At 37.7% G+C, this 20,858-nt stretch overlaps 1 protein-coding gene across 1 annotated transcript; it reads left to right on the plus strand.

Moving 5' to 3' along the window:
• The first annotated feature begins 1,443 nt into the window (after window positions 1–1,443).
• Window positions 1,444–19,065, plus strand: tsen54 (TSEN54 tRNA splicing endonuclease subunit). The gene is made up of 12 exons (XM_084415524.1): window positions 1,444–1,464; window positions 7,033–7,124; window positions 9,254–9,412; window positions 9,495–9,558; window positions 10,904–10,987; window positions 11,188–11,286; window positions 11,492–11,544; window positions 11,654–11,758; window positions 13,604–14,151; window positions 15,632–15,692; window positions 15,859–15,972; window positions 17,934–19,065. The coding sequence occupies exons 1-12, from the start codon at window positions 1,459–1,461 to the stop codon at window positions 18,079–18,081; spliced, it is 1,533 nt and encodes a 510-aa protein (XP_084271650.1). The 5' UTR covers window positions 1,444–1,458; the 3' UTR covers window positions 18,082–19,065.
• Window positions 19,066–20,858: the final 1,793 nt, after the last annotated feature.

Below are 20,858 nucleotides of genomic sequence, written 5' to 3' on the forward strand. Positions count from 1 at the left end.
GTATTGTTTCTGACTGGACTCTCCCATAACAATCCAATCCAAAATCTCAAAAATGACAGACTTTTTATTGTGAAAAAACGTATTTCCACTTTAGACATTCTACTAACTATAAGTATCTTTGCAACTACATGTCAACTAGCAGTCATTAGAGTATTAGACTGTCTGCTTAATATCTGCTTACACTTTATTTTGATGCTCCACAACAGACATTCTACTGACTGCTAATATGTTTAATAATTATGTTTTCAACTAAATGCTTATGCATTTTGGCCGTTCGTTTACACGACAACGGCGTTTTGGGTGCCTGAAAACGCAAACTTTTGAAAACGGGGTTCAAAGTGCAAGTTTTTGAAAACGGTGTCCGTGTAAACGACAAAAACGCGAATCTCGAAGACGATGACGTCTTGCACATGCATATTTCGTGTTCAGTCTATAGTGTATCATCGCCATGACGCCATCTAATGGCCTGGCAGCAGAATACAGCGTTTTTAGTCGTTTTCGCGGATCCGTGTGAATGGGGATCATTTTGATAACGGTGACGTCTATACGCGGAAAACTCGAAGGAAAAACTTCTCCTTTTTAAGCGTATTGTTGTCGTGTAAACGTACCCTAAGTAACTTTACAACTACGTCAACTTATTCTACTAACCCAAACTTCTACTACAGTGTACTAATACTCTAATGAGAGACATGTAGCTGCAAAGTTCCTTATAGTTAGTAGAGTCTCCAAAGTGGACCAATGATATAAAGCGTAACACTTTAAAATAACATAAGGAAACACTTTATTTTTGTGTCCTTGTTACACATGTAGTAACTGTAGTAATAACTATGAAGAATTGCATGCATCATTACATGCAACTAACCCTAAACCAAACCTTAATCCTAACCCTACAGTAAGTGCATTTAGTTAATTAATGTTACGCAGCACTTAAATGTATAATTACACCGTAACGAGGTGTGTGAGGGGCCGTGTGTTTGCGTGAGGTGATTTTTAGTCCTATTTTTCACAGTTGATTCAACTGATACAATGTTTAGAGTCTGTCTCAAAGTGTCCTTGATTTTGAATCTGTCTGTCATGCTCAAACAGCCAGCCCAGGACACCAACGCAAAAGTAACCTCAAAACATCACAAAGCTTATAACCGCAAATATTCTGTCCAATTGTTCAAACTAACAGACTTACAAGGCCGTCAAACTAGCCTTGTTTAAACCTTCTAAATGAGTCTTTATGAAGGAAGTCTGCCTTTGTTTAGTAGACTTGATCAGCTGGACTGAAACGTTAATGCCATTAGCATACAGTAGCAGCCTAGAGGCTCTGGACATGTTTAGGACTACAGGCTACATGTGGCAGTGTTGCGTCGAGTGGCATCGCTGACTGAATGTGCAGGAGTGTAAACAAAGCGGGCCGATTAACAGATTAGTGCTGAAGGAAGCAAAACTACCGGATGAGTCTGTGATGCTATGAAGGTAAATGATTTGTCCTTAGCGTGGCTTTGTTTGCTAATAGTTTCAATGGTGTCAGCTTCTGCACCGCAGACCTGTTTGCACAGGATCGACCCTTTAAAGGGACTGAGAGCCCTTTGATTTTCAGAATACTAAGAGGTTTCCTTTGCGTTGAAACTCACTGAAATAAACTGAAATTGATTCTATCAGATGGCAGCAGTACTTGAACCACCAACTGTTTGTTTTTGTAACCAGAGAGCTTGCAAAAAAATGGCCAAATCCATAATGAAGTGGATATTTTAACATCATATGTGATGCGATCTGGGAAAACCCACCACATGGTGAAATTTTACCTATTACAGGTTTTGATATCATATTTTTTTGTTTTTTTATTTATATCTGTTTTTCTGCACTAAACAAGGGAATTTTGCCAAGATATTTTCAGAGATAAGAGAAAAGATGTTATAGAATAATAATTTAATGGAAAAAAAAATTTGACAAAAAAACTGACATTCAAACTATTTTGGAATTTACTGAAAACGGCCCAGCGCGACATCCGACGGGTTTTCCCAGATCGCATCACATATGTATTTATATTCTGTATCTTTTTGAATAAAATCATAACATTTTATGCAAGGCATCAGGCATTTCCATCACACGAAAAGATCGACGCTACACTCGTTTAGGTGACTCACATCACACCTGCCCTGTATGTTGCTTTGTATAAAATTAAACAATATACAGCACAACAACGAATTTATATGAAATAAAAGCCCGCGATAAATAACTCAATCCCTGGGTTGTTACGTCTGATCCAGGATCTGGGTAACACAAGAAAACTACCCAAACACTGGGTTGTTACGTCTGACCCAGGATCTGGGTAACTCAAGAAAACTACCCAAACACTGGTTGTTATGTCTGACCCAGGATCTGGGTAACTCAAGAAAACTACCCAAACACTGGGTTGTTACATCTGACCCAGGATCTGGGTAACACAAGAAAACTACCCAAACACTGGGTTGTTACGTCTGACCCAGGATCTGGGTAACTCAAGAAAACTACCCAAACACTGGTTGTTACGTCTGACCCAGGATCTGGGTAACTCAAGAAAACTACCCAAACACTGGTTGTTACGTCTGACCCAGGATCTGGGTAACTCAAGAAAACTACCTAAACACTGGGTTGTTACGTCTGACCCAGGATCTGGGCAACACAAAAACTACCCAAATACTGAAAAATAACCGCAAAAATATGACCCAAAAGGCTCAACCCATGATTTGGGTAGAAAAAATAACCCAAGATTTTTTTAGAGTGAAGAAAAATGACACAAGATGTGCTTGAATGGGAAAGGATTTAAAATAACAAAGTAAGTCTGAGAAACACAAATTTACCCAAACTCTTTTCTTAATAAGACTAGAGTTGATAATCAAGTTAACCTTTTAATATGACCTCTCTGGCAGTCTGTTTCACCACAGTGTTTTGCACATCAACGGTCTACACAAAAAGCGGGAAAAAAACCAACAGCTCTGCTGATTTTAGATGAGACAGACCCAATTCAGTGCATTAACCAGCGGATTAGAGAGTCACATACTATGAAAGACCTTCACACATCCCAGGACCCGGCAGTTAAGCGTTCCTGAATGGGCTGAAGAGAATCACACACAAAGCTTCAGCGTCACTTTTGGATCGGCGCAGGCGTTGTTTGACGTAACTGACCACAAATCTGTAAAGAACTGTATAAAGAACCATGTAAAATCTTTACACTGCCCATATTGCCTAAGTATTTCATGCAGCTGTAAATGATTAGATATCATAGGTTTTGCTTTGACACAACATTAACTCTGGGGCTCTTTTTCAAAAATTTTACCTCATCGGAATGGTATGAAACTTGGAAAAGATTTTGGCACTTGCTATGTGAACACACACACACACACACACACAAAATCATGGACATGATTCGAAAAAGTTAAATGGTCCTGAAAAAAAAATATTAAAAATGTCTTATCAAAAATGACGGCATTGGAAATGAATGGGAGTATATATATATATATATATATAAATATATATATATATATATATGTTTTTTTTTTTTTTTTTTGGACACGTGAAGAGCACCAGAGGGTTAAAACTATTCTTGCGCAGTAACACTGTTTTAAAGTGACACAAACATAATTCATCAAATGCATTGTTAATGAGTACTGATATTTTCCAACCGTAAATGTGATGAATCACTTTCTGGAAGATGATGTCATTAAGGAAGGGGACATTACAAAAGACTAAAGTGAAAAACTGATTATTTAAAACAAAACCGAGATAAACATTTCAAACAGACCCTTAAGCGCACTTTAGCATACTTTTTTACAGAAATATTATACTTTAAAAGAATATACTTAAAGCTGCAGTCCGCAGTTTTTCCTCTTTGTCGCCATCTCTGTTCGGAATCTGCAATTGCATTTATTTGCGGAACTATCAACTTTACATGGGTTGTGCCTTGGCACGGCACAGCGCGGATGAATACAATGTTTTGAGGAGAATGTGCGGCTGTCAGTCACCGCCGGTCTGGATCCTGTCTTTCTCAATCACAGATTCTACTTTTTGGAAGTATGACCAACATAAGAATTTTCACCGGAAAATGTCGTCTAAACAAGTAACATCCACTTTTGTTCTGACCAACTAAGGGAAAAAAAGCATTGCAGTAAATCGCGCCGATTAAATCTAACGATCGCTTATCATATCACGTCAAACCGTGCACATTATACTTTGTTCTCAAATGGTTAATGTTCACAACATCAGCATTGCGTGACTATACATTTAATGCCCTTCCGATATTTGTCCGTGTTTTCGCATGGGCCGGTTGCAGTCTCTTTTTTTCTCCGAAGTCCGAAGTCTTTTGCATTTTACAACGGGTGAATCTCCAGTTGTCACTGATGATTGTCGTTTGAACCTTTCTGGATCCGCCATCAAATTGCTAAGTTTAATCATATCAAGTGCTGTGAGAAAAGGCTATAAATCTCCTCCTCCAACATCCTCACACTCATAGCCTACTCGCCAAGACTCCTCCTTTATGTGGACTGATGTGACGTAATGACGCAAAGACATGCTCGAATTTCCAGCTTTAAGTGCGAACTGAATGTAATGTTTTCGGACACAAATAACTGCATGTTAATTGCCATTAAATGAAAATGGGTTATAGTTTCGCTTTTATAAGTCAATTAGTTGAACTTAAGAGTGCTTATTTGACCCACTTAAGTACATCATTACATGTGTTTTCATAATTACATGTCTTTGAAATATGGTTAAGTTACTGCTGAATGACAATCATTTATGGTAAACTAAAATATACTTAAATGCAATTTCTGTTGAAACTTGTAAGTCATGTAACTGTATGACAATTTAGTACATTTAAAATATATTAACTTCAAATGTAATATCAAATAACATCTGATTCTGACAAACAATATCTTTAGTATGTTTGCCAAGACATCAGAATAAGTGCACTTCTTTATAATGATTTAAAATGTACTGTAATGTGAAACGTTTAATTTGACATTATTTAAAAGTGTGTTAGTCATGAAAGTGTCTCTCTCTTTAAGTGCACTCCTTTTATTTCACTAAAAGCCTATTATATAAACCGCAAGTTGTTTAAAAATATACTTTTAAGATTTGAAGAACACGACGAGTGCACACTAAATGCTTCTTTTTCACAAGAGGAGACCAGGAAAAATGAAGAAGCAACTTGAATACTTATTGATAAATATTCTTTATCTAAAGCAGTTTTTCATGAAATGAAGTTTTCTCAACTTAAATTATCACGTTTTATCGTGAAAAACGTGATAATTTAAGTTGAGAAAACTTCATTTCTTTAGGTGTTACCAAATTAAGTAATTTTTTTAAGTTGATCCAACTGTTCACTTTTTACATTGTATATGACCCTGGATCACGAAACCAGTCACAAGTCGCACAGATATATTTGTGGCAATAGCCAACAATAGATATGGGTCAAAATTATCGTTTTGTTTTTTTAGTAAGTAAAGATCATGTTCCATGAAGATATTTTGTACATTTCTTACTGTAAATATAAAAAACATGTATTTTTGTGAGTGAATGCAGCACAATCGCCAACATACATGGACAAATTTAAAGGCGATTTTCTCAACGTTTCTATTTTTTTGCACCCTCAGATTCCAGATTTGTAGTTTTATCTCGGCCAAATATTGTCCTATCCTAACAATTTATTTGTTTGAATCATTTTTCTATTAAGCTTTCAGATGATGTATAGATCTCAATTAAAAAAAATTTACGCATGTGACTGGTTTTGTGGTCCATGGTCACATTTCATATATATATATATATACGTACAGAAAGTGTCATGCTGAGCCATGCATTTCTCTGCATGGGTGGCCTCGTTTGGTCAAGAGAGACACCACTGTCAGCTCAAGGCGTTTGTTTCCATGGCGAAGGGTAGGACTTGGGGAGCTATCTGGCTTACTGGAAGCGTGGTTTATTGTTGACTTTCAGGAAGGGGGTGGAGGAGCTGTGGTGGTGGTGGTGGCGGCAGTGTTTTGGTTTGTGAGGTGTCTATCTCAGGTGCCTGAGCTGTGTGTGCCATTCAGGTCAAACAAAAGACAGCTGGATGTGTGATACGGACAAACACACGTCACCCTTCACACCTTTCACCTGATACCCCTGACAGCACTTCAGAGACCAGCCATAGCCAGTGCGCTTCATCAAAGAGTCAGGCACTGTGAACAGGCCAACAGAAATCAAGTGATGAAATAGTTAGTCTAAAAAATAGTTCACTCTCTTGTTGCATCATTGTTGTGGGCCATAGAAAGATAACTTTTACAGCTTTTTTCCACAAAAGTTGATCTGTTAAACTAAGGATTAGTTTACTTCAGAATTCAAATGTTCCTGATAATTTACTCACCCCCACGTCATCCAAGATGTTCATGTCTTTCTTTCTTCAGTCAAAAAAGAAATTAAGGTTTTTGAGGAAAACATTCCAGGATTTTTCTCCATATAGTGGACTTCAATGGGGTCCAACGGGTTGAAGGTCCAAATCTCAGTTTCAGTGCAGCTTCAAAGCCTCGACATGATCCCAGTCGAGAAATATGGGTCTTAGTGAAACGATCGGTCATTTTCTAAAATAAAATAAAATTTGTGGTTAGAATTCGTATATAAATGTTTTTTATTTTTTAAGAAAATGTTCAGAGAACATTCAGAAATGGGATTACCTTAATGGGAACGTTTTTTTTTTTGTTAGCTGGGTTTTTGAACTGTAGGACTTCAGTGGCTTACTTCTTTATATGTCATTTCATAATTACTTCTATTGTCTGTCGTTTCCAGGTTTTGGACTAAATAATAGCACAGCAGCATCCCTGCAGCACTCTCATGTGTCATTTAATATGTTAATACTGTACTTTAACCGTCTGTTTCTGTTTGTAACTTTCATCTGATTCTTTAACAAAACAAAACACCACGAACAAATATGTAGCAGTCTATATAGTAGCTATATGTGCTGTGCTGCCATCTATTGGTAAAGGCGCACAATCGCATGTATAATCTACATTGATTGTATTCCTTGCGCACTAGGACCCCGAAACAACACAGGCAGCAGTAAACATGGCAGACAGAGACACATCCACAGATGCTCACAAACTCAATGTTTACCAGGAGCTGCTCAGGTAACTGTCATCGTTTATTCATTGTAAAAACAGTTGTTTATTGTTTGTGCCGATATAGTTCATTTATTTGTTCGTGATCTGCAGTAACACAAGTGATGATTACCTCGCCTCGCGTCAATGTGCTGAAACCGAAGCACAGAACATGCGCTAGACAGCAGCAAACACCAGTGAAGCTTTCTAAACACACACACACACACACACACACACTTCGTGAAGCTTTGAAAACATTGCGAATCATTTATTTCGAATCAGTGATTCGTAGCAGCTAAGTCACGTGATTTCAGTAAACGAGGCTTCCTTTCATCATACATGTTTCAAAGTTTCAATTGGCTCTCCATAAAACAAACAAAACAAGCCCTACAATTTAATAAAATGACTCATAGGCTTATTATAATGCCTTTATAATTAATGGTATTTCATGATGAATTGATCGTTCGTATGTCATAGAACACCTTCCATAAAACAAAAACATATGCAATTAGTTTGAGTTTTAGTGAGAGTTTTCCTTGCATTTACACCGTTTTTTTTTTTTTTTTAAGAAATGTTTGTTTGCTATTTTGGGAGAAACGAAACTGTTCAAAACTTTGAGACCAGCATGTGGCGCTTGGAGTTCTTCGAAACAGCGAATCATTATGAATCATCACTATTGATTCAAAGTTTCGAACAGTTTCGTTTCTCCCAAAACGAGCAAACAAACATGCAAAAGTTAGATCATGTGACACCTGGATATGACAGAAGATGTTCTCAGTTTAGAGACATTTCTTTGTTTGCAGAATTTTACTATGACTCTGAATATATGAGGAACTCACATTTGTTTTCGTCCGATCACATGTTATGTCGCCCATATTCATGGGTGTTTCAGCTATGAACATTAAAATCCCTTAAAAGACATATTAAACATTACACTATTTATTAAAAAAAAAAAATCCAATAGTGGATATATGCATTACAGTAGAATTATGTCTTTCTTCTGAACCACGATGAACGAATGTCATTTCCCCAACGCCTCAGATAATGCATGCGATGTAATCATTGTGGTGTAAATTACATTGCTAACATTTAGAAATGAAGGCAGTACAAGTTATCACTCTGTAGTCTTGTTAAGGCTAATTGCATTGCTATAATAGGTGCATATCTTAAATGTGCACAAATAATATTTTCACCTTTAATTACTGCTTGATTGAAAATGATGCACAATAAAAATATTCTGATCTGAAATATTAACCTTATTTGTCTCATATTTCATTTTAAGCATGTTCTGGTGGAAATTACAGACATGGTAGTCATAATTTTTACGCAATCAGTATTGAAGTGTTTTTATTGTTTCAGTTTCAGTCTTTACTGTTTTATTTTTTATTTTTATAAAGTAAACAAAAGATTAACATTTATATTGTTAGTGATACTCAAAGATGAACACTTATTGTACCTGAAAAAAATGAGATTTACTTGACTATCCCTAAAACATTTGGTGAAAAAATCATGTTCAGATATGAGTATCAAATATGATCCCTCAGGCTTTTGAGGAACGTTTATCTGTTCATCTCTCAATCTCAATGTTCTAAAACCATAGAGCTTTGCCTTTGGACAAACTAAACATTAAATATCATCTTACTAAGATTGAGAGATATAGAGTGACAACTGATATTTATATCCATTTTATGTAAGTAGTCACTATACTGTAATAGAAATCTCATTGATTTACATGCTATTGATTTATAAGCTATCAGAATTTCATCTTACTTTTTGACCCTATAAATATCAGCAACTGCACCAAACTGCGTATTTTTTCTCAGTTTGGGCCTCTGAATAAAAGTGAGGTGTTTTGTTCTTCCTCTAGTGTGAGCTTCAAACTCTCCCTATATCATACTATATGAGCCATAAAAGCCTGATGTGTCATATATGACATAAAACATAAAACACTTTTGCATTTATTTCTTTTATACTTTGTCTAAAGGTTCAATAAATCGTTTCATTTCAAATAATGTTCTTTCAGACTATTATGTCATATGTCAGGTTTACATGGTTCCGATTGTTAAGTCTGGATTTATGTTCTGTTACACATGCATTAGTTATATTTGCATATACATTTTTTTTGCATTTCTTTATATTTGTGTTGGCTTTGAATGCAGTCCATCAGAGCTGTTTGAGGCGAGGTCCCGGAGCCATAAGATACCAGTGAGGGGTCAGAAAGACTTCCTGCCCGATGGGTCCGAGAAGCAGGCGGCCCGTCTGCAGCAGAGTCTGGACGAGCACTGGACGCTCCTGGCCGAGGAGAGGGTGGAGAGACTGTGAGTGATGTCTTAAAAACACACGCTCACTTACTGCACAGAAGAGCTAAGCTAAAGCTGATGCGCTTGTGTTTCCGCACAGAGGGAATCTAGTGAAAGCTGTCTGGACCCCTGAGGAAAGACTAGTGGAATTGCAGTCACCAGCAGTGAGTCCATGTCAAACATCAAATGAAACATCATCTCCATCTGTTCATTGTCAACTGTTTACACCTGGCGTTAAGATACGTTTTGGTCGATCGGATCACAAGTGGATGACACTAAATACAGGTGTAAACGGGGTCTAAAACGTTTTGAGCTTGTCCACTTTCGACCACTTACTGGTTTGCTTTTGTAGCGTAAACGCTCATGTGGTCAGATGCGTTTGAACCATAGACTGTAAAAAAAGATGGACGATGCCCCTTCGCTCTCTTCCATTGGTGAAAACTGAAGCCGCCAGTGTCCCGATATGGCGCTGACATCTTGGGACTTGAGTCTGCGCAGTAGCGATCTCGGGACCAGAACTGCGCAGTAGTGAGAAGGAAGTAAAGCCACGAAATCAAGGCCCCGCCCTCACTCTCGCAGAATGCACTCTCCCTGCACTTTTTTAAGTGGCCTATGTGTGCTCTGTTCCTCCGTTCTGCTCCAATTTTGATGTCTATTGATTGCAGTACAACAAGAGGCTTAAAATAAAGTTAAGAGGGTTAAAATAAAGTAAATACAATCTCCTCAGTCCCCCGAAGATCCCGAAAAATAGTCTGTTGGTGCTTCAGTGACTACTTCGCTCAGAGAACCTGTCAATCACAGCTGTCAATCATGACGTTACACCACCGTTTTTATAGCATCACGTAACTAACTAAAAACAAACTTATTTTAAAAACAGACACTTGAACTTACATCAGCGTGATAAAAACTAAAAGACAGAAACCACCTTTGGAAAAAAGTTATTTGAAGTGTAATTTAATTGTTTAGTTGGTCTCAAGTCCCGTTGAATAACACGGGGAGGCGTGGCTTATGACCTATACTAGGACCAGTCACCGGGGGGCGATCGAGACGCTTTGGCGACACGCTTGGTTTGAACAGCCACAAAAGACCGTTTACTATCCGCCTACTGACCTAATGAGTAAACATTATGGAAAGATATTTCATGTGTTCTAGCTCAAGCACACCTGGTGCAACTAATGAAGCCCTTGATTAGTTGAATCAGGTATGCTTGAGACTACACCTGTTTTGATTTGTGCTTTTGTGAGGGATTCTGTTCAGGGGTTGAATAATTTTTAGACTGCAGAAGTCATTAAAAGGTTGCATTTTCAGTTGAAATTTTGCCAATAAACCTGATTTGCAATGGGAGTTTTGATTACAACTGTAAATTGCGTGAGCTTATTATTTTGTCCATTAGATTAGAGATCTGAAAAAAACAACAACATTTACCCGCTCATAGACCCTCCCCTCGAAGAAATCAGGACAGAAGTGGTTGAAAGTGGACTAAAAAGAAATGATCATGTATGTTTGCAGGGGAAATTTTGGCAGACGATGGGTTTTTCAGAGAGAGGCAAGCAGTACCTGCGTCCTGAAGAGGCTCTCTACCTCATGGAATGTGTGAGTGGACATATCAAGCTATTATCTTTTATTATGGGAACTGTATATTTATGCAGTCTTCAGTGTCACATGATCCTTCAGAAATCATTCTAATATGCTAATTTGCTGATCAAGAAACATTTCTGATTATCATCAATGTTGAAAACGGCTTAGTATTTTTGTGTAAACTGTATCTTTGCAATGTTTTCTTCCTAATTCAGGGCAATGTGCAGGTGTTTTACCGGGACCTTCCGTTGTCCATTCAGGAGGGATATGAGCGCTTTCTCTCTAGTGAGACTGTGACTCTTCATCAGTATCAGGTTTGTCTCCTGATGAGAAAACGCTCTTCTTAAAGGTGCACTCAGTATTTTTTGCTGTTAAAAATATTTTGCACTTTTGACAAATGTTTAAAATAATATACATAGTCACCGTCAGAAGAAAATTCCAAACCACTGGAACAAAGAAGAGCGAAACGTACCATAAACTTATACTGATTCATAAGTGTAATTTGTCTTCTTCATTTAGGTTTTTGGACATTTGAAAAGGCTTGGGTATGTTGTGAACAGATTTGACCCCAGGTAAAAATCACGTACTTATCCTCAGCACAATCAATTGCGTTGGCGTGTACCGAAATGATATCATCAGATATTTCACTACAGTGTCCAATTAAAGTCATCTTTCACACAGTTCAGTCCCATCCACATATGAGAGACAGCTGAATCTGCCGGCATCATCGTGGGACAAGCAGAGAAAACAGCTGAAGAGGAAACGCTCTCAAAGTCCTGTATCCAGGTACACCTCATGTCTTCTTCAGCTCCTGGATGCTCATGTTGCACATTAACCATTACATAGTTAACATTTTGGATTATGATTTTTATTTTTAGCTGTGTATAGTAGGAGCGGTAATACATACATACAATTTACATACTCTATAGGTACTCAAGATTAACATGAGATTAGCAGAAACTGTGTGTGTTATGTGCCCTTTAAACGAATTGGTGTGACGTCATTTAGAACAAAATCAAGGCAAAACAAAGTTTGTTTAGTGTTCATTTCGGGAGTTTGAAACAGCTTGCCAACACCTTCGAACTACCGATGGTCTGCGGCGATGATGTAATTGGTGGGTGTGGCTCTGAAACTTCAATTATAAATGTATTGTTTATAAAAAATCCGAACGAGTTTAGCCCACAGGGAAAACAGTCGAACCGTGGCAACAATTTAAAAGCAGCCTAACTTGGTAACGCTGGCCGCAATCAACACTTTTCATTCATGTTCACGGTTTGCTTTAATCGTCGTTATGGATTCTGTTTAATTGTGCAGGAGCATTTTTTTAATTTGAGGGGCATTTTTGTTTATTTTGGTGGCATTTTTACCTCAAGCCTCTGTTCATTTTCCAACTACTCTACTTAGCCTTCTGGTGCTCTTCGCATGTCGGTCAAAAATTACAGAATTTCTGTTTTATTTCAATGAAATTTATGTACTATATTTTAGTTCGATAATGTTTTTTATTTAACATTTTGTATTTTAGGGGATTTTATATTACTAAATTATATTTACGATTTATTTATAATGCATTTATTCATGTTTTGAGCATAGACCTGAAAATTAAATTTGCAATTTAAACTGTTATGAAAAATGCACAAAAATACTATTTTCAATTTTGATATGAAATATATATTTTCAAAAACACATTTTACTCTAAAACTGCAAGAAAATCCAAGCCATAAATCGAAACGATTGAGCTTGATATCTAAAAAAAAGAAAGAAAGAGCGTTCAGTCAGATTTTGTTCAGGCCGCAGTACCAAACGTTACCACTAGATGAAATTCGTCTCCCATTAATTTCCAATGCCGTAATTTTGATCACAAGTACCACAAGTGTGACTATTTTTTTCAGGACCATTTAACTTCTTCGAATCATGTCCATGATTTTTTTTTCTGTTCACATAGCAAATGCCAAAACCTTTTCCAAGTTTCGAAACCAGTAGGTTTCTGAAGAGCATTTTTGAAGCCCAAAGTGGGCAGAGCTGGCCGTCGCCATCTTGTCAGGTTTGTCTCCTGATGAGAAAACTCTCTTCTTAAAGGTGCACTCAGTTTTTTTTGCTGTTAAAAATATTTTGCACTTTTGACAAATGTTTAAAATAATATACATAGTCACAGTCAGTCACCTTACGTCACTCTCGGATAAACGAAAATGAGCAAAGAGGCGGATTATCTGAGGTAACTTGACGGCTAACAGACAGCAGACGGAACGGCTAATGACAGCAGCGGCAATCCACCTGTCACTCAAGTGGCCACGCCCTTAATTATGCAGAACTTTAAGGCTTAATATAATTTAAACGGATGAGTTATAAAAGAATTCACCGCCCTCGCAGTTGTCATGAAAGGCAAAATTAGCTATATAGACCAAAACCACCTTTTGTACCAGCCTGTAAACATACTTTTTTCTGCTGTAAAGTTGATAATTTTAACATGGAGGATATATGGGATTGACTCTCTTTTGGAGCCTTCCTCTAGCGGCCAGTCGATGAATTGCAGTTTAAGTCACTTCCGTGTTGGTTTCAAGAGAGAGACTGGAAGGTTGCCGCTTGGTTCTTACTCACTATTCTCATCTCTGTCTTGATCGGCCTCACTGACAGAGAAGACGACAAACAGAACACGTCACCAGTGGAGAAGACGACAGCTGAAGACCAAAGTGACGAGCTAGTTAAGAGCAGTGAATCGCCCCTAGAGTCCGCCGATGCCTCTGACAGGACGTGGTGGATGGAGAGGGATGTCCAGCCTCCACCTCCTCAAGCCCAGAGCGCAGCTCCTCGCTGGGACTTCAGCAGCATCTCTTTCCCAGACCTGGGCTCTCGCAGGAGCCGCTCCGTGTGCCTGGCGTCCCCAGACCGTAGCCTATTACCCGGCGCTCTGGAGGTGGGCGACTGTGACGTGGCTCCATGGCTCAGCAGACTCAACATGAAGCAGGAGAAGCTGTCACGCCGGGACAGGGAGCGGCAGAGAGAGCACGATCGCTACCGCAGGGATGTTAACAGCGACCGAGAGGTGCGGTGCTGCAGGAACTGGGTGGAGTATTTCCAGCTGCTGGAGGACAGGAGGAGACGGCGACAGAAGGACAGACCCGCGCATCTGTGGGAGAGGGAGGTGACGCCGCTCACTCAGCCCGGCCAGTGCGCCTCGCACCGTAAGAAAACACTTGTTCAGTAGACATGCAATGACTAGATTCCTAAACGACAGTGTCAGAACGAACCTTGACCTCCATTGTTTGGTCAAACAGATATCCTGTCTCAAACTCACAAGACCTGATGGAGCCACTCAAACTCACAGACGCCGTTCTGTTTGGTAGGGCTGTGAAACGATTAATGTGTGTGTGTGTGTGTATATATATATATATATATATTATACATGCAAATATTTCTTAAATATATACATGCATGTGTGTGTATTTATATTTACAAAATAATTATACACAGTGCACACACATATACGACGATGAATCGTTTCACAGCCCTACTTGGTTTAGAAAATTCACATCACTTTAATGTGTTAGTTTTTTTGTTCTCCGTGATTAAATGCATCAGCAGTCTGTGCATAATATCTGGTGAAGCTGACATAAGAATAAAGAAGCATTTGGTTATTCTTTCTAATAAGGTTTATTACATGACTGTATCAAAATAATAATAATAAAAAAAAAAAAGTTTCAATTTGTTAATATTAGTTAGTGAATATGATTTCACAATAAACAATAATTGTTTATAGTATTTATTAATCTAGTTTAATAATAAATGTATATTACTTTTCTAAATGGAAAAAAAGAAAGAAATGTAAATACATTTAGCAATAAATTTATAAAATAAATTGGTATTAACAGGTATTTTAGTATTGTTTATACACTATCATATCACAGCTTTTATTTTATTTTTATTTAATTTGTTTAATTTCAGTATTTTAATTATATGCTTTATTTTTACATTTTTTATGTTGTTTTTTTGCCATTTCTATATATCCTTAATTTATTTTTATTTCTGCTTCAGTTTTAGTAATTTGTGTACTTCTTTATTTCAGTTAACTGCAAAGGTTACATTATTAGTTACGTTTTTTTTTTTTTTATAGCTGTAGTTTTAGACAACAACAACAACAACAACAACAACAACCAAACAAGTAATAAATTGTTAAATGAAGAAATATAATATAATATAATATAATATAATATAATAACAGTGATAATATAATGTTAGTTCATAATACATTGAGTAATAGTAATTTATAGTTTAAATGCTAAAAAATGTATTTGTTTATAAATTAACCAAGATTGATATTTATTGTTCATTGTAAGTTCATGATACCGGATGCATTAAGCAATTGTATTGTTAATGTTATTTAAAGGGTTAGTTTCAATGTAATTTATTTATACTATGTACAAATTATAATTTAATTATTATGTAAAAAATGAGATATGTGTGAAATGCATTTAAAATAGGTTTGCAATGATGTTTTTAATTATTCTACGGTGAGGTTTCAGTGTCAAACAGATCAAAACTAGATGATTAGGTTTAATATATGATCTTGGTTTTTGTGCTTAGAAAATGTAATGTTTGTGAAAGATGCGTATCATTGCCTCACTCTCATGTGACATTTATCTGTTTTGTATTATCATGGTGCAGGTGAACTGCTGGACCAGATCAGCATTGTCAAGTCTTCGAGCTGGTCTGAGGGAGTTTCCAGGTGAATAAGCCCACATTTACTGTCCTGTAGCCATATCATATTCAGGGATGAAATTAAACACTGTCAGAGTAAACCTGGTAGCTTTCTCCCGAAATTGACAGAGAAGTCAAATAAGCCTTTGAGATGATTGAACTGCTGTTTTAAACAAACTGTATTTTTTTGTCAGATTGTCCCCGTCAGACCAGTGGAAGATTAGTTTTGATGTTTACCAGCCGGACACGGTGGCGGAGTTTAAAAAGAGCCATCCTGGAAAGCCGTACAGCCGCATGTGTGTCTGCAGGTAAACATACACTGATACACAATACACTGAAATTAGTCCAGCCATTCATTACGTGCTTTAATGGTCGTCTTTTTCCTGCTGTGTTGGTTTTGTTATTTTGCCTTAGTTATACAGTGTCTGGAACACACAGACTGCTGATTCATGCTGGAAAACTGGTTTTCATGATTTTGCAGGACTTAGCAATGACATGGAATAAGCATAAAGTCATAAAAATGTTTGAAATGTGCTATTTGGCCTCATAATATGACCCGTCTGTGATGTTTTTACCCTTTACAATTTTTTTTAGGATTAGACATAACAAATTTAGTAATAACCGGATTTACTGATTTTTTTCAAATAAAAAAAAATGTTTTAAAGTCCCCCTGGGGCAAAAATCAAGCTTTTAATGTTGTTTATATGTCTATGTTTAAATGTCATTTTGGTGATCAAAGATGGATTGTAAATGGATATAATTATAGACTACAGGGGGACCCTTAACAGAAGAAATAATGTAAATGCTAAATGCTAATTATTAGCTTCACAGTTTTGCTCTTAAATCCTCTCAAATATTATAGTGGTGGTCATGAATAGTAATTTAACTATAAGGCCAAATCTATAGCAAAAAAATCACTTTTGAAATGGCTATAACGTTTGAAGAATGCTACAGTTTAGCGGGTAGAAGTTTGATACGGTTAGACTTTGTGTGAGAGCACTTTGTGGACAACAACTCTTCGCTGCTTTCGACGCGTTTGAAACGTCACCACCACTCGCACACGGACACTAGCTCACGGATCCCGCTAAACATGACTGTGTCTTTGGTGCACTTCACCGCCTTCTTTCAGGGAGAGGACAAAATCGTTGAGCGTGGCGAAAACCACGGGTAAGTCAACTTTATGGGGTGACGTCACATAGGCGACATGTAGTCTTTCTCGTTATGTCTTTTCCACAACTGCTAGCCGAAGAATCATACCATATACTGTCGAACTCGTAACATGAAAAATTATATAAAAAATTCACAGACAACATATGTTCACATTCATGGCACAATTCAAACGGGACCAGAAAATAATGATTTTCTGCCATTCACTTGCATTGACGATTTTTCAACCTAGAGGTCCAGCGGAGGTTTTACGGATGGGCGGGACTTACCAGCTCTATATCCTGGCCAAACTTTGATCAATCGAAACAAACTTGGTACACTTTGTCAGCACCCATATCTGAGGGTATATCCGTAAGTTGGGAAAACCAAGCACATTACGAACATTTTTTCACATAAATTTTGAAATCTTTATCAGAAAGTCAAGATCTTGGTGTCTGCAGATTCGAATCCCTCTACCAAATTTGCCAAGATCAGACAAATTGCCTGTCCACCATTTTGAAATTTGGCATAAATTGCAATATCTTTTAAACGATTTGACATTATTGGCAACAAATTAGGTAGGGATCATTGACAGCGTGTCCTTAAGGTACCTGAGGAGTTTGATCACAGCGCCACCTAGTGTTCCAGAGATATAAGGATTTTTGCAAAAAAGGCATAACTTTTGAAAACATTGTTCAACTTTTGTTTTCTGAACCTTGACAGCTGGGGGAAAGCATGTCTTCCTTGTGCCGCCCAGTGTCAAGCGACAAGCACAAAGTAAAATAACACTTTTTCATGTAAAAAATGCTCCACTTTTAAATTAAGCAAACCAGGGTGTATGAGTGGCATGCTGTGTAAAGCAACAGGTTAGCGGTTTAAAGACTGTTTGATCAAATCCAGTCTAAAGCAAGTGTTAAGCCTTGTGAATTTTGCAAGGTTCATAAAGTTCCTTAAATAAAGTATATGTCCATCAATATCAGTAATGGCCTTATTAAGTGCTTGGCCCCGTAATTGCTGCTTTCAGCTATATTTATTATTATTAACATGTGACAAGAAATTTGTACAGTCTGAAAAGGTCCTGATCTGAGCATGCCAACTGATTTATGTCTTCGTTCATTGACAGTTTTGACGGTCCCGTGCCTGATCTGCATGTCATGAAGCAGCTGTCCTTCCAAAGTGGAGATGTCCCAGTAACGTTTGCAGTGGTGGATCATGGTGACATCTCTTTTTACTGCTTCAAGGATTTCAAACTTCCAACAGATGTGTATTAAAGGAGCATTTCTAAAACTGAACTGAAAAAAAAAGGGTATTTATCTCAGGGTATTAAAAGTTAGTTCACTCAAAAATGAAAATTCTGTCATCTTTTGCTCACCCTCATGTCACTCCAAGAATGTGGGTAATCAAACGGTTCCCATTGACTTTCATTGTATTTTTTGATTTCCACTGGACAATGGGAATCCATGGGAACAAAAAATGGTTTGATTAACAACATTCTTCAAAATATCTTCTTTTGTGTTTCACAGAAGAAAGAAAGCCATATAGGTTTGAACGACATGAGGGTGAGTAAATGGTGGCAGAATTTACATTTTTGGGTGAACTAACCCTTTAATTACATTTTAATAAAAAACTGTTGAGTTTTTCAGGTGCAAGTTAAGCCAAAACACTACACCAGCATTTATGTCATGAAAATGTCTATTGTTTGGACAGAAAACATTAAAGCCTACTTTGGTAGGTTAATTATGTATTGTCTTCAGGACCATCTCTACTGGTTGGATTTCATTAAAATTGTTTTTTATTGAAGAAACATTTCATTGAAAAAGCTTTCAGGGTATCATGTTTAATTTTTGTTTTTGGCTTTGTTTGTGTACTCCATATTGGCAATAATATATGGATATCTTGGTTCACAGATATTGGTGATGGTGGTTCTTCATCATTCTCTGCTTATTCATTACTGTACTTCAGTGGAAAGGCCACCACAATACACATATCCTGTTAAGAATGGGATAGATAGATGCGCATTTCAAATGGTCAAAGTTTGGCATTGTAATTAAACGAATAACACAATAGAACAATCTGTTTTATCTGATGTTTATCAGTAACAGTGTATATCTGGGTCCTGCCATGTTTGGGAATCCACACACCCACATCTCTGCATCTGCATTCTTGGATGAGTTTCCAAGTTAAAATTGCATTTTGAGTTTGATCTGTTTATTTAGCTAGAGCCGTCAATCAATAAAAAATTGGGACCCACTTTATATTAAGTGTCTTAAACTATGTATGTACTAAACTACTCATTTGACACAATGCACTTATTGTGTAAATACTAGTGCTGTCAAACCGATTAATCGTATCAACATAAAAGTTTGTAAATATCTATAAATAATTTGTGTGTGTGTATATACAGTGGGTACGGAAAGTATTCAGACCCCCTTACATTTTTCACTCTTTGTTATATTGCAGCCATTTGCTAAAATCATTTGTTCATTTTTTTTCCTCATTATTGTACACACAGCACCCCATATTGACAGAAAAACACAGAATTGTTGACATTTTTGCACATTTGTTAAAAAAGAAAAACTGAAATATCACATGGTCCTAAGTATTCAGACCCTTTGCTGTGACACTCATATATTTAACTCAGGTGCTGTCCATTTCTTCTGATCATCCTTGAGATGGTTCTACACCTTCATTTGAGTCCAGCTGTGTTTGATTATACTGACTGGACTTGATTAGGAAAGCCACACACCTGTCTATATAAGACCTTACAGCTCACAGTGCTGTCAGAGCAAATGAGAATCATGAGGTCAAAGGAACTGCCTGAAGAGCTGCCTGAAGAGACAGAATTGTGGCAAGGCACAGATCTGGCCAAGGTTACAAAAAATGTCTGCTGCACTTAAGGTTCATAAGAGCACAGTGGCCTCCATAATCCTTAAATGGAAGACGTTTGGGACGACCAGAACCCTTCCTAGAGCTGGTCGTCCGGCCAAACTGAGCTATCGGGGGAGAAGAGCCTTGGTGAGAGAGGTAAAGAAGAACCCAAAGATCACTGTGGCTGAGCTCCAGAGATGCAGTCGGGAGATGGGAGAAAGTTGTAGTAAGTCAGCCATCACTGCAGCCATCCACCAGTCGGGGCTTTATGGCAGAGTGGCCCGACGGAAGCCTCTCCTCAGTGCAAGACACATGAAAGCACACCTGAAGGACTCCAAGATGGTGATAAATAAGATTCTCTGGTCTGATGAGACCAAGATAGAACTTTTTGGCCTTAATTCTAAGCGGTATGTGTGGAGAAAACCAGGCACTGCTCATCACCTGTCCAATACAGTCTCAACAGTGAAGCATGGTGGTGGCAGCATCATGCTGTGGGGGTGTTTTGCAGCTGCAGGGACAGGACGACTGGTTGCAATCGAGGGAAAGATGAATGCGGCCAAGTACAGGGATATCCTGGACGAAAACCTTCTCCAGAGTGCTCTGGACCTCAGACTGGGCCGAAGGTTCACCTTCCAACAAGACAATGACCCTAAGCACACAGGTAAAATAACGAAGGAGTGGCTTCACAACAACTCCGTGACTGTTCTTGAATGGTCCAGCCAGAGCCCTGACTTAAACCCAATTGAGCATCTCTGGAGAGACCTGAAAATGGCTGTCCACCAACGTTTACCATCCAACCTGACAGAACTGGAGAGGATCTGCAAGGAAGAATGGCAGAGGATACCCAAATCCAGGTGTCAAAAACTTGTTGCATCTTTCCCAAAAAGACTCATGGCTGTATTAGATCAATAGCAGCACAAGTGTTTAACAAAACAACATCAACACTATAAGTGCATTGTACCCAACAATAATTATTATGTAAGTCCATAGTAGTTAAAGACACCTGATACAAATTGGGGCCAAAAACGATAATCAATTTAATTTTGTTAAATGTTGTTTAATTAAATTACCCACATATACACTCATAATAGTTTAAACTGACATAGTAAAGCGCTATTAGCGTTGAAGCCCCAGTGAAACTGCACACCACCTTATCTGACACTTCTACCCTAGTTATTCG

This window comes from Rutilus rutilus (assembly GCF_951802725.1).
Source record: "Rutilus rutilus genome assembly, chromosome: 1".
Classification (NCBI taxonomy): Eukaryota; Metazoa; Chordata; class Actinopteri; order Cypriniformes; family Leuciscidae; genus Rutilus; species Rutilus rutilus.

Coding starts and splice junctions, on each gene's coding strand:
- tsen54 (XM_084415524.1), top strand. Junction 14,152..15,631: donor CGGCCAGTGCGCCTCGCACC/GTAAGAAAACAC, acceptor ATCATGGTGCAG/GTGAACTGCTGGACCAGATC. Junction 15,973..17,933: donor AGCCGCATGTGTGTCTGCAG/GTAAACATACAC, acceptor GTTCATTGACAG/TTTTGACGGTCCCGTGCCTG.